At 41.2% G+C, this 13,662-nt stretch overlaps 1 protein-coding gene across 1 annotated transcript in view; it reads left to right on the top strand.

Annotated features, from left to right (window-relative positions):
- LOC147121052 (tetratricopeptide repeat protein 7A-like) overlaps nucleotides 1-13,662 on the top strand; it is a 408,967-nt gene that overhangs the window by 268,400 nt on the left and 126,905 nt on the right. Inside the window, exon 16 of the mRNA XM_085980379.1 lies at nucleotides 12,759-12,872. Coding sequence (XP_085836505.1) covers nucleotides 12,759-12,872 — 114 coding nt within the window. The remainder of the gene's footprint in view (nucleotides 1-12,758; nucleotides 12,873-13,662) is intronic.

Genomic DNA, 13,662 nt, shown 5'->3' with positions numbered 1-13,662 from the left:
TTATGACTGCGCTACAGAACACACTTTATTGCCTTTGCTAGTTTCATTCAGGTGCTGCTGCTAAGGGATGCTGTACCTGGGAGCTAGGAAATTAGCATCCATCATGCTGCACCTCAGGACGTATAAATATAGAATTTTGACGTTCCAGTCGCCCCATTCTGTAAAGTCTGAGCAAAGGCCGGGAACTTCCTTTTGGTATGGTCGACTCGCGAGTGGTCTTGCACACCTCTGAGCAGCTTGGGAGTGGGTTGCCTGCCTGTTCTTTCGGTCACAGAATAATGTGCAACACGAGAGACAAGTGCAACATTGAGTGGCCTTGTTTTCCTCCGCCCAGAAAAACCTCTATGTCAGTCCACAAACACTGTTCACTTGCTATTGAATTTTCATCTCATATAGGTAGGAAATAAAAAAACAAAAACATTTGAATTAAAATGGTGTCCTTCATGCCATTAATGTTTAAAAATATTTTTTAAACATCTTTGTGATTGGAATGTTTCTGCTGACTCCTCGCACCTCGGCTCCAGCTCTGCGGTTGGCAGTAATCTAACGTGCAATGAACCCTTGAATAACCACTGCTGTAAACTTGACAATGCTTTATGGGTGTTGCTCTTAAAATGACTAATAAACCAACATCTTACCTGAACTAATCAAGCTTGCAATATATGTGTAAATTTTGTTGGGCCGAGTTTGTAAACAAATGTGCTTCAGCAAAAAAGGAGCGTAGTCTCAGCAGACTACTTATTTTGCATGTTAGATTAAAAAAACATGCACTGGAGACAGTAAGATATACATACATACCTAAAACTGCAAAACTTAAATACTTATAAATTCTTAAAACGGGATTCTTTTGCAGCACTAGAACATAAGGATGTTCTGGACGTTGCATTGAAACAGGGATATGGGAACAGAGCATGAACATGGGACTAGGACTACTGCTTGTGTGGCAGATAAACGGAATGGAATGTTTCCATGTGGTAATTTTGATGTAATTCTATATAAAACGGACTCCATGTGGGTAGCGTTAAGGAATGGGAAGTGAAATGATAGAGTTCTCGGTGCATGTTATAAGCCACCAAACAGTGGAGATAAGATAGAGGTGGAGATCTGCAGACGGTTAAGAGAAATATGCAAGAACAACATGGCAATAATATTGGAGGCTTTTAACTATCCCAAGATAGACTGGAATAAAGGTAATACATGTGGTCAAAATTGAAAAAAAAACTATTTTCCGAATGCAGCCAAGACTGCGTCCTGCAGTAGTATGCTTTTAGTCCAACAAGTAAAGACATATTGCTTAGGTTAGTTAGTTCTGGGAAATGAAGTTGGGCAAATAACTGATGTGAGCAGGAGAACAATTGGGAAATAACATTCACGTCCTAGTTGAGATCAATCTGAAACTAGGAAAGGACAATGTCATAGATAAAGGTGCTGAACTGTACAATAAAAAAGGCAACATTCTGTGAGAAAAGAAGGGATATGACCCATATTAACTGGGCAGAAAAGTTAACAGGACAATGGATCAGCAGTGGGGAATCTTCAAAAATGAGATGGATAGACTATAAAATAGATATATTGTTATACGGTGAAAGGGGATGTATCAAAAATTTAAGTTCTGTGGATTAATAAAGCAATTAAAAGTTAACTGAAATTTTAAAGGATGCATATGATAAAAATGGAGTTAACAATTTTTAAAAAAAATGAAGAATATAGAAACGCAAGGAGATTAGAAAGGCTAAAATGGAATATGAAAAGCTAGCAGATATTATAAAAGGAAATATAGTAAGCGCTTTTATAGGCATATAAAAAGTAAAAGAATAGTTAGATGGTAGGACAACTCAGGGATGAATGGTGGAATTAATTGTGGAGGATGATGGAATAGCAGAGGTAATGTGTAAACTAGTCATAGAAACTGATTTCCTAATACCCTGTGTATATGTTACATTGCTGCCTTTGGAGGCCATGCTGTAAAAGAAAAGAAAAACTGAAAATGTAAAAAGAAAGACTTGCATTTATATAAAGTGATTCATCTCATGCTTCAAGAGTGTGAGTTTCACATGCAGCTCCTGTACTGAGTTTAGTGGTATAATGGTGTCGTTCGCTCTCAATGCGCAGACCTTGCTCAGCTGATGCCAACCTCAAAGTGAACTTGCCAAATTTCCCAAGGCCAGCCGATGAAAAGGGGGCAGCGTGGCCGAATCCACCTGTTTGGGTAGCTAAAGGGTCAATTGAAATTTCCAAGACTGAGATTCATAGATTTTTGTTAGGTAAGGTTATCAAGAGATATGGAGAAATAGTGGGTAAATGTTATTGAGGTACAGATCAGCCATGGTCTAATTGAATGGCAGAACTTGCTCAAGGGGCTGAATAACTTACTCCTGTTCCTATTTTCATTAGAGATTTTGCTGAAGGTCTCGGACCTCTCCCAAAAGCCTGTGCTTGATCTTGATATTTCTGTCCAGAATGGTGACAGTTAGCTGAATGAAAATTGTCTAGTCTGAGCATGTGCAGTATGCCCAATAGTCCAGGATGCATCAGTACCATTTAGTCAGGTGAACTGCTGGAATAATTTTCTTTAGATTTTAGCAGTTTCTGCTAAGTTCTTCAAATTATTTTTAAAGCAAATTTCAAAAGCTTTATTCAGGTATGGTTATAATTGAGTGATTTTTAAGCTTAAGAGGATGTTTGTGGAAGAGTAAATGAGACTGTATACATTGCATATCTTTTGTTTTGTGTTCTGTAAACTTCAAAAAGCATATCAAGCTGAGATAGTCAATGTTTCTCTTCATCTAATGTGAACTAATTTCTGTAGAAACAAAAGTTCAATTTTGAAGCAAACAGAAAATTTAAATGTATTACTGACACCTGTCGGTGAGAGGGAAGAGACTTACACAGATTAAGAGAGACATGGATAGATAGACAAATGGAGTGTCTTGCCTCATCCTAATTTGAGTTCTTTTCAAAATAAACAAGTTGAATTTTGAAAGCAATCAAAATTTCTTTGAGGGAAATGGAGAGCTGGGAAATAGATTGAGCGTTAGATGGCTTCTGACTTCTCAATACCCATCCTTGGGGGAGTAAGGGCTGATTGGATGGAGGGTTAATGGTGAAGCAAGTGACAGTGGAGCAAGGGAGGGTAGGATGTGGGGATTGAGAGGGCAGTTCAAAGGGGTAGTAATATGAGTGAGTAGGAGTAGTGATGGGAATGAGGAATGGGAGAAGGTAGTGAAAAGGCAAAGGGATTGGGGATACAATAGGAGTGTGTGTGGTGGAAGCACAGATAATGGAGAGAGGAGGTGGGAAGGGAGATGCAGAAGGCTACAGCCCACATTTTCCCCTCAATCCCTACCAAAAAATATAACTTGCAGGTCTCAGTGGTTCCTTTCCCCACTTCATCAAGCCACGCTACCCACTACCTCCCACTTAAAAGAAAGGAAAAGTAGAAAATGACAGAGAAAAGCAGAAGGGGACAGAGAAAGAAGCAAAAAAGGAAAAAGAGTAGGTGAAAAAAAGGGACAGAGAAACAGCAACATGAAAATGATAGCAACAAGTGAGAGCGATATTGTATTTTCCAACTTACCATGTGTCACGCCATGAGTGATCCACTAGTATATATGATGTATATAAAGTTCTTGAGTTAGCAGTGTTATAATGCAACCAATGGTAATGCTGTAAAACAAAAAAGGTGACTCAACCGTGGCTAACCAGGGAAATTAGGGATAGCATAAGATCCAAGGAGAGGACATATAAATTGGCCAGAAAAAGCAACAAACCTGAGGATTGGGAGCAGTTTAGGATTCAGCAAAGGAGGACAAAGGGATTAATTAAGAGGGGGAAAATAGAATGAGAGTAAGCTTGCAGGGACCATAAAAACTGACTGCAAAAGCTTCTATAGACATGTGAAGAGAAAAGGATTGGTGAAGTCAATCATAGGTCCCTTGCAGTCAGAATCAGGGGAATTTATAATGGGGAACAAAGAAATGGCAGACCAATTAAATACATACTTTGGTTTTGTCTTCACAAAGGAGGACACAAATAACCTCCCAGAGATGTCGGGAAACATAGGGTCTAATGAGAGGGAGGAACTTAATGAAGTCAGTATTTGTAGGGAAATGGTGTTAGGGAAATTGACAGGATTGAAGGCCGATAAATCCCCAGGGCCTGATAATCTACATCCTAGGGTACTTAAGGAAGTGGCCCTAGAAATAGTAGATGCATTGCTGGTCATCTTCCAACATTCTATAGACTCTGGAACAGTTCCCATGGATTGGAGAGTAGCTAATGTAACCCCACTATTCAAAAAAGGTGGCAGAGAGAAAACGGGGAATTATAGACCGGTAAGTCTGACATTGGTAGTGGGGAAAATGCTAGAGTCCATTATAGAAGATGTAATAGCAGAGCACTTGGAAAACACCGACAGGATCGGACAAAGTCAACATGGATTTACAAAAGGTAAATCGTGCTTGACTAATCTACTGGAATTTTTTGAGGATGTAACTGGTAGAATTGATAAGGGAGAACCGGTGGATGTGGTGTATTTGGACTTTCAGAAGGCTTTCGATATGGTCCCGCATAAGAGATTAGCATGTAAAGTTAAAGCACATGGGACTGACTTGGATAGAGAACTGATTGGCAGACAGGAAGCAAAGAGTTGGAATAAACGGGTCTTTCTCCGAGTGGCAGGCAGTGACTAGTGGGGTACCGCAGAGATCGGTGCCAGGACCCCAGCTATTCACAATATATATTAATGATCTAGATGAGTGAACTAGATGTAATATCTCCAAGTTTGCAGACGACACAAAGCTGGGTGGGCGTGTGTGCTGTGAGGAGGATGCAGAGAAACTCCAGCATGCTTTGGACAGGTTGGGTGATTGGGCAGATGCAGTATAATGTGGATAAATGCGAGGTTATCCACTTTGGTGTCAAAAACAGGAAGGCAGATTATTATCTGAATGGCAATAGATTGGGAGAAGGGGAAGTGCAACGAGACCTGGGTGTCCTTGTGCACCAGTCGCTGAAGGTAAGCATGCAGGTGCAGCAGACGGTTAAGAAGGCAAATGGTATGCTGGCTTTCGTAGTGAGAGGATTCGAGTACAGTTGTACAGGGCCTTGGTGAGACCACACCTTGAGTATTGTGTGCAGTTTTGGTCACCTTATCTGAGGAAGGATGTTCTTGCCATGGAGGGAGTGCAGCGAAGATTCACCAGACTGATACCTGGGATGGCAGGAATGATGTATGAGGAGAGATTGGGTCAATTGGGCTTATACTCGCTGGAGTTTAGAAGAATGAGAGGGGATCTCATTGAAACTTATAAAATTCTAACAGGACTAGACAGACTAGATGCAGGAAAGATGTTTCCGATGGCGGGGGAGTCCAGAACCAGGGGTCACAGTCTAAAGATAAGGGGTAAGCCATTTAGGACAGAGATGAGGAGGAATTTCTTCACCGAGTATGGTGAACCTGTGGAATTCTCTACCACAGAAGGCAGTTGAGGCCAATATTCAAGAAGGAGTTAGATATATTTCTTAAGGCTAAAGGGATCAAGGGATATGGGGAGAAGGCAGGGACAGGGTACTGAATTTGGATGATCAGCCATGATCTCATTAAATGGCGGAGCAGGCTCGAGGGGCCGAATGGCCTACTCCTGCTCCTATCTTCTATATTTCTATGTAATTGTAATGCCTGATATCCCTTCATTCTTCCATCAGGTGGCACTAATGCATCTTGAAGTAAATTTTATAAGAATGCCTGATATTTTTTATTGCTCCAGAGATGGCGCTGTAACCTCTATCGGCCAGTTACAACAAACACAGCTACAAGACATGCCAGTCTGCATTGTCCTCCAGGTAGTATAGTGATGGAAGAAAGAGGAAAACGGGGCAGGGAGGTCTAGCACAGGAGACTTGGCTGTCTAATCCTTGACTGCCCAAGCTGCATTTAAATGATAGTCGGTGGAGGTGCGATTTCCCTCCTGTCTGAAGAACTGCCAACCCCAGGTACCAGCAGAAGCAGGGTGACAGTAGCATACATCTGACAAATGTGAGCATTTTCATGTTAAATCAATGTCCACATCTCAAAAATGAACAATGCGTGTGACACTTTTTATTGTTATTTACCAAGAGGTGGCATGACGGATTTTTTTTTCCTGCTGTGCTAGAGCTTCAGCTTCACAGGAAAGCTAATGACAGAGGTCTGTGCAGGCCTAAGCAGAAGAGACAAAGGAAAGAGGCTGACATTCAAGTGAACCACACTTTCATATTTGCTACTGTTGAATACATGGCAAATGTTTTTCTTTCTTTTGGACGAAACAATCTATTTTCCTACAGTTTCTTCCCCTCCCGTCCCTCACCTGAAGATGCTGACTTGTACGTGCAATTCCGTAGCCGCTGCCCAAGTAGCAGTTCTTCTTGTCTTGCCTGAAATTCATACTATGCACCTCCAGTAGGTGTTGCCGGATAGCAATCAGGAACAGGGAACCCAAGATGATTTTTTCATTTTACTTTCTCTAGCCCAGGTGTGCTGAAAGAAAGAAAGACTTACATTTATATAGCGCCTTTCACGACCGCCGGACGTCTCAACGTGCTTTACAGCCAATGAAGTACTTTTTTGGAGTGTAGTTACTGCTGTAATGTGGGAAACGTGGCAGCCAATTAGCACAGCAAGCTCCCACAAACAGCAATATGATAATGACCAGATAATCTGTTTTTGTTATGTTGATTGAGGGTTAAATATTGGCCAAGACACCAGGGATAACTCCCCTGCTCCTCTTCGAAATAGTGCCATGGGATCTTTTACATCCATGGGGCCTCGGTTTAACGTCTCATCCAAAAGACAGCACCTCCGACAGTGCAGCACTCCCTCAGTACTGCACTGGAGTGTCAGCCTAGATTTATGTACTCAAGTCCCTGGAGTGGGTCTTGAATCCACAACCTTCTGACTCAGAGGCGAGTGTGATACCAACTGAGCCACAGCTGACACTGCGGAGACCAATTCTAGTGCCTCAGTCTTGTCTTGGCTGAGAATCGATCTTGATACCTTCCTGATTTGAATCATTACCCACTTAGGATTCGTGGAATGTCCAGGATTCTCTCTTTAAGGTATTCTTATACTTTTTCTGCTTTCTCCAGCTCCCCCCTTGCTGCCAGCCTTATTTGGGACCCACACACATGCATTTCCCAGTAGAGGTCACTAGATAATGTGACAACATCTATGTCTAATAGGGCAGGTAAGTGGGTGATTCTTTTCCCAGAATGTTGTCAATGGCAGTCTCTATCAAAGGTGCACAGGATGACTCTCCCTTTCTCCCTCCGGAAAGCATCTGGGCTCCCCTCGGTGGCTGCTGAGTAAAGGGCACCTCAGTACGAGAGATTGCTGATGTCAGCCTGCAGCCCATCGTTTGCTGCTGTAGTCTGCTGCCATTGATGCACCACTCCTGATATTGAATGTACATTTAGTGGAATTAGATGATAGAGAACCTAGACCCATCCATCTTTACGTGATTCTATAAGAACATAAGAAACAGGAGCAGAAGTAGGCCATCTGGCCCTTCGAGCCTGCTCCGCCATTCATTAAGATCATGGCTGATCATCGACCTCAACTCCACTTTCCCGCCCAATCCCCATATCCCTCGATTCCCTTAGAGTCCAAAAATCTATTGATCTCAGCCTTGAATATACTCAACAACTGAACATCCACAGCCCTTTGGGGTGGAGACCCCCACATTGTTTTTGAAATCAGTACAAGTAGTGGTCGTCAAGACTGGCTGAATAGAATTGTGCTGATCTGTGTGTTTCCTGGTGTGATACTGAGTATACAGTAGTATGTTATATTTGATTTATGCCATGCCGTGACTTCAAAGTGTGCGCCCGCTGCATTAAGGGCCTTTTCCTGTAAAATGACTCTTGCAATCATTGCCCCTCATGCCTTTCATCAAGCACAGAGATTATATTGTGCAAATACAACAATGTTTACAGGGATGGTTTTTGTTACAAAGAAGGAGAGGCTTGGTAGATAAGATGGGTGGACGTTGATGGTTAAAGGGAATTGGGACCCACAGGAGGCTTTGAAGGGAAGCAACTGCTGAGAGGGACCTAGATCAGTAAAATTTGTAGTGAAGTTGCTGGTAAAATTGAACTGCATCATGAGAAGAGTTAGAGTGAAACCATTGGTGAAAGTGAACTGAACTATGGGAAGTATGGGAGGGAGGCTGCTGGTGAGAGATGTCAAAATCACCGGAAGGTTTGGAAGACAGCCCATGGTGAGTTTGAATTGGAATGTGTGACGTTCTGGACCTGCGGCAGAGTTGCTGATTAGAGGTAATCAGGACTATGGGGATGTTTGGAGGAGACTGCTGCGGGGAGAAATCTGAACAGAAGTTGCTGGTGAGCAATACCTGGAGAGGAATCGTCCTCTGTTTTAAAAAAAAAAAAAAAGTTTCATTTTAGTGTTGGCCCTGTTTTTGGCTGCTGCATTTCCTACTTTACAACAGTGACTGCATTTCAAAAGTGCTTCGTTGGCTGCAAAGTGCTTTGGGACATCCTGAGGCTGTGAAAGGTGTGATATAAATGTAAGTTCTTGCTTGCTTTCTTTCTTGGATTCCCGGAGTTCCCTGACGTTGCCAGAATTCTCTCTGTCTCATCAGGTTTCTGTATTTGCTGACCTATTAGCACATTCTATTGCTGTAAGTTAAGAAAATAAGTTTTTGCATTGATAGCACCATTTTCCTTTTGATACCTGATGCTGTCTTTTGTGGAAGTTAGGACAGGGGTCCCTGAAAGTGTGCCAGTTATTTGCAGGGGACACTGATGTAGAAAATCTTGACGAGCACCAATGTGCACAAGCTGCAATCGTGTTCAAGTACTGCAGGAGTATTTCCGAGATTGGTAGCTTTGATTCTGAGCCTCGCGCTTCCTTGTTTTTAGAAACTTATTTTGCCTGGTGAACTGAGCTTTTTCAGTACCACTGCCACTCCAGGACTGGCATCTAGGAAATGGGAAGGACGCCCGCTGCCCACTCGCTGCGGTGAGAAATGTCATTCCCTTCACGTTCTCCACATTCTTGTCTCAGCTGTTACGTTCTCAAATTTATGGAACTGAGCACATGACTGACTGTTACCCTCTGATCCGTGTGTAGTAATCAGTCCTGCGCTCAATTTCATTCATTGTGAATAGATTGGCTCTTCACACCGCATATCTGTGGTGCAGTTTGATACACATTTTAGTCCAGAAATATCTCTATTTAAAATAAACCTGAAAGTGCTGCAAATATGCAGCTCATCCACTAGAATCTGAAAAGAGAAAGTAAAACATTAAAGGGCTTTTTTTTCCTTTTTAGATACTGACTGACCAGCTGTGAATTTGCAACATTTTCTGCCCAAGATGCCATGGGCTAGATTGGGAACTCGGTGTGAGGTCTCCAAAACTACTTAGATAACAGCCCATCGAGCCTTCTGATATTTTGTTAGCCATAACTGCACCATCTTTTTAATCTGAATTCTTTACCTTTTCTTCATATCCTTTAGGTACCTCCTTGAAACATGGGGCTATTATATCCTTTTTAAGCATCTCCATTAACTTTGTATCTATGGCCTTCTGGAACATCCTGTTTCACATTCTCACAACCCTTTTTGCAAATAAGTTGTTCCTGGATTCACTTTTAACCGGTTTAACTTAAATTTTAAGATTAGCTGTTGTTCTGGAGAGGGAAGAGTCACCCCTGAATACTCAAGTCCGTTCCCTTCATTATTTTAGGTATCTTAGTCTGATTGGCCTTAACCTCCTTGTCCCTGATAAATAGTAGGATCCAAGTTTACCTAGTCTCTCATAATAGCACAGTCCCTGTAGTTACTTGGGTTTGCCTCTTCCTGCTTTTTTTGAAAAATGTGCAGTGTTTGCCACCTTCCAATACTCATGCACTATCCCTGAAACCGGTGAATTTTGAAAGGTTATAACTAATACATCCCTAATTACCCCGCCTCATCTGGACCTGGAGATTTGTCCAGCTTCAGTCATATTATTTTATCCATTACCATTTTTCTATTTACACTAATATGTCAGTTTCTTCCTTTCACAAATCTCTAGTCTTCCCTGTACTTCTACTATTGAATCCTCTTCTTCCTCATGTGAAGAGTATTATGATTCCTGGGACCACATTAGAATTATGATATAATTAGAAGCAAGACAGCATTGTGCTTTCAGTAACACTGTATTCGTGTTTTTTTAAAATCTATTTAGGTTTCTTTTCATTTTTCCCCAAATATTTGCCCCCATTTTTTAACTTTATTTTATGGGAGAACAATATATTTATGAACTTTTTTTTTCTTCGGCTACCTAAGCTGACAGCTCTACAGCCGAGAGACTCCGAGTATGAATTGCTCGCAGGCCATTGGCACTGCTGCTGTAGCTGGGCACCAGGATATACCAGTGACCATCCAGGCATTGTTTTCTCTCTCTTCAGCTGGGAGATGCCTCAGTCTCCACTCAATTTAGGTAAGATTGGGAACTGAGCAGGTCTCAATTGACATCCATCCCACTCCACGGCACTGAGCATTACCATGAGAAAGACATAGACAAGTTTATATGTTGAACTCTGCCCAACCCATCTAATCTCCTGAGGGAAAATTCTGCAAGTTTTTTCCTGCCCTAATCCCTCACATAAGGTAAATTGACCAGAAATCCAGACCACCTATGACAATCCTGGGTCTTATTATACATCCTTCCTTTCCCACTAGCATTTTGTGGCCCCAGAAGCTATGGGGTCGTCATGCTTCACACAACATTCCATTATCCATATTTGTCCTTGTATTCTTCAGTCCTTTTTCTAACTAGCTATTCATCCAACTCTACTTAGATGTTAAATGACAAAACAAAAGTGCGACAAGTTCCTTTTCAGTACAGTAAAGAATCAGTAACTTGTAGCTGATTACATTATTGTTGCTGTAGACTGCTAGGCGCACTGTGATGTGTTCATGAACACAAGTAACTTTGGGAAATATAAAACTGGTGCCACTTAACCATTGTGTATGAGAGTCTATTCTGTATATCCATTTAAAAAATAAGGTGGAAACGGGGGAAATGTCTTCCAATGTTTTGTTTGATGCTGAATGATTCTGTACTAATATCTCTTTTTTATAGTCACAACTCAAGTTAAGTAATCTGTGTGTATCTACAAATCACTCGAAGTGTAAGGGGGTGCTGTGTGTCTTTGTGCAGTTCTGCCTACAACAGATACATAAATCTAAACTACAGATAGTAAATGTAAATACTTGCTGCATTGTCTCCTCTTCTTTGTAATTTAATGCAGGTTAGCTCGGAGCAGCATAAATGGTTTATAGATTCCAGCAGCTTAATTTTTAAAAGCTGTAAGCGCATGTGAATTTCTTAAATATTTCTCAGAATACAATAGTGACAACTGTCCTGGGAAATGAGTATGTTACATACGGAATAATGGATGATCTGTCCTGAGGTGTGGGAGGGAGTGCTTTGTCTTTAGTCTTAAATTAGTATGCGCACAAATTAGGATGAGCGCACTGAACCATGGCAGGTACATATGTTGGCCCTAAAATGAATTTCAAAGCTAGTTGGAGCCACCTGTGGATTTTTATGGGCAGGGTTGGCACCCTTTTGCTGTGGTAGTCAGAGCATAAGCACTTGGTTGCTGCTTGATTTGGACAGGTGTTTGAGGGATCAGCTTTGGCTCTGAATTGAAGAGGATCTTTGCTCCAGAGATTGTATTCGACTGAGTTCGAGCCAATTCTACTCAGTTGCAGCCAATTCAGCAATCCTCTGCTTGACAGCTGGAGACAACAGGCATTCCTCCAGTTGGCTTCATGGCTTGGATTTGCCCACCAGGGACAAGTGGGTCAGCCACAGGTGAATGTATGAGCTCCATACAACCTTTTAACTGATCCCTTACCACCCATTAAAATCTAATATATTCCATTTGTAACACACTCCTGTATACTTCAAAGCTCTGATATAACACAGATTGGTCTCTTCACCAATAGAGAGTCCATATGAAACACATCACTAATTAATAAGCCATATTTGTAAAACATTTGTTAACTCAGTGTACTAGTTTTGCATTCCTACAGTGCACTCTTCAGCCTACTGCAACAGTAAGCTTAGCTGTCTATAGGTCAACATTTTCTGATTGTGTACTGTACTAAATGGGCACTCCTGTTTTTTGAAAAAATAAAATAAATAAATTTTTCTGTATATAACATAAGGAATAAAAATGTTTTGACATTTTTCTTAACATCCTACTTACTGTAATTCAGTATATGTACTTTTTGGGACATAATTTGTATTCATGATTTTTGTACTATTTCCCTGGACTATTATTGCAGCTTCCAATGGAATATTGCTGCAGCCTCTTCTGGGTATTACTTCTTCTTTGTCAGGTTAAAAATGTGGCTATTGTCTGTCGTTTCTGAGTGAATGTGACACCAATGCTGTGTGCATGTGCCTAGTAGGAAGGATTGAGCCTTCTCCAATCACTTTACAAATAAGAGAGGAGACTTTCAAACGATCAGCTTGGACTGGATTTGAACTCTGGTCGCAAAGGTGAACAGCCAGCACCGAACTCACTGCACCTCCCATCTCCACTTGGAAATAATTTAAATTGTATAATACTTTAAAGGGAAAGAAATGTGTCTCCACTTGTCCTACTTGACTGTAGTGGATCACAAGAATATGCATTTGGTCATAAATGCATTCTATGCAAGTAATTAATATTTTTGTTTTTATTTCTCTCTTTGCAGTTTACTTTTCACTAAAGTCAAACTTGAGGCAGTTCACAAAGGACCAGAGGAGGCTCTTGAAACCTGCAAACACATGTTAAATGTGTGGCAGACAACACACACTTCACACTTCAGGTATGCTCTGCCACTAGCATTTCACAGAAAAGGCAAAGCACTGGTGTACTTTGAAGCAGAATCAGGTTTAATCAATTACTGAGTTTTATAACATGGAGGATAGGTGATGGCTTGTGAATGTGTTGCGATGCTATAATGTATATAAGACGTTCTCCTGCAACATGCAGTGAAATAGAGCATGCAGGTCAGCAGCCCATTAGATCTGATACTTAAATGACAAGCACAACAATCCTATGTATTTACCTAAAACAAGCAAATTACTGTGGAGTCTGGAAATCTGAAATAAAAACAGAAAATGCTGGAAAACACTCAGCAGATCAGGCAGCATCTGTGGAGAGAGAAACCGAGTTAACGTTTCAGGTCGATGACCTTTCGAAAGGTCATTGCTGTTTGTGGGATCTTGCTGTGTGCAAATTTGTGCAGCTAGCCAGAATAACGCTACTGACTCTGCACTCCACTTACATTAGAATTTCAACCACTTTTTGTTCCACGGTTGCAACCTATAAATACCGCATCTCTCTTCCTGCAATGATTTTTATCAATCGGACAAGGGGTATTTCTTTAACGGAACCTGAGTATAACCTCAAAGGTACCATAACAATAAAGAAAAAAGAAATAACGCAATCTACCATAGACGAAAATGTTACATTTTGTCACTGGCCTGCACTATGGCCTTAGGTTTCAGAATGAAAATAGTATAATTTCACGGTGATCATCTTTGGTTTTCAGCCAATAAAACACACAGCGATTACATAACAGTTCAACTTTGAAAGTGGACGTTATCGCATCA

The sequence above is a fragment of the Somniosus microcephalus genome, chromosome 3 (assembly GCF_052327205.1).
Source record: "Somniosus microcephalus isolate GS21.2 chromosome 3, FLI_Smic_1.0, whole genome shotgun sequence".
NCBI classification, from domain to species: Eukaryota; Metazoa; Chordata; class Chondrichthyes; order Squaliformes; family Somniosidae; genus Somniosus; species Somniosus microcephalus.
This window is presented reverse-complemented; position numbering and strand designations above follow the sequence as displayed.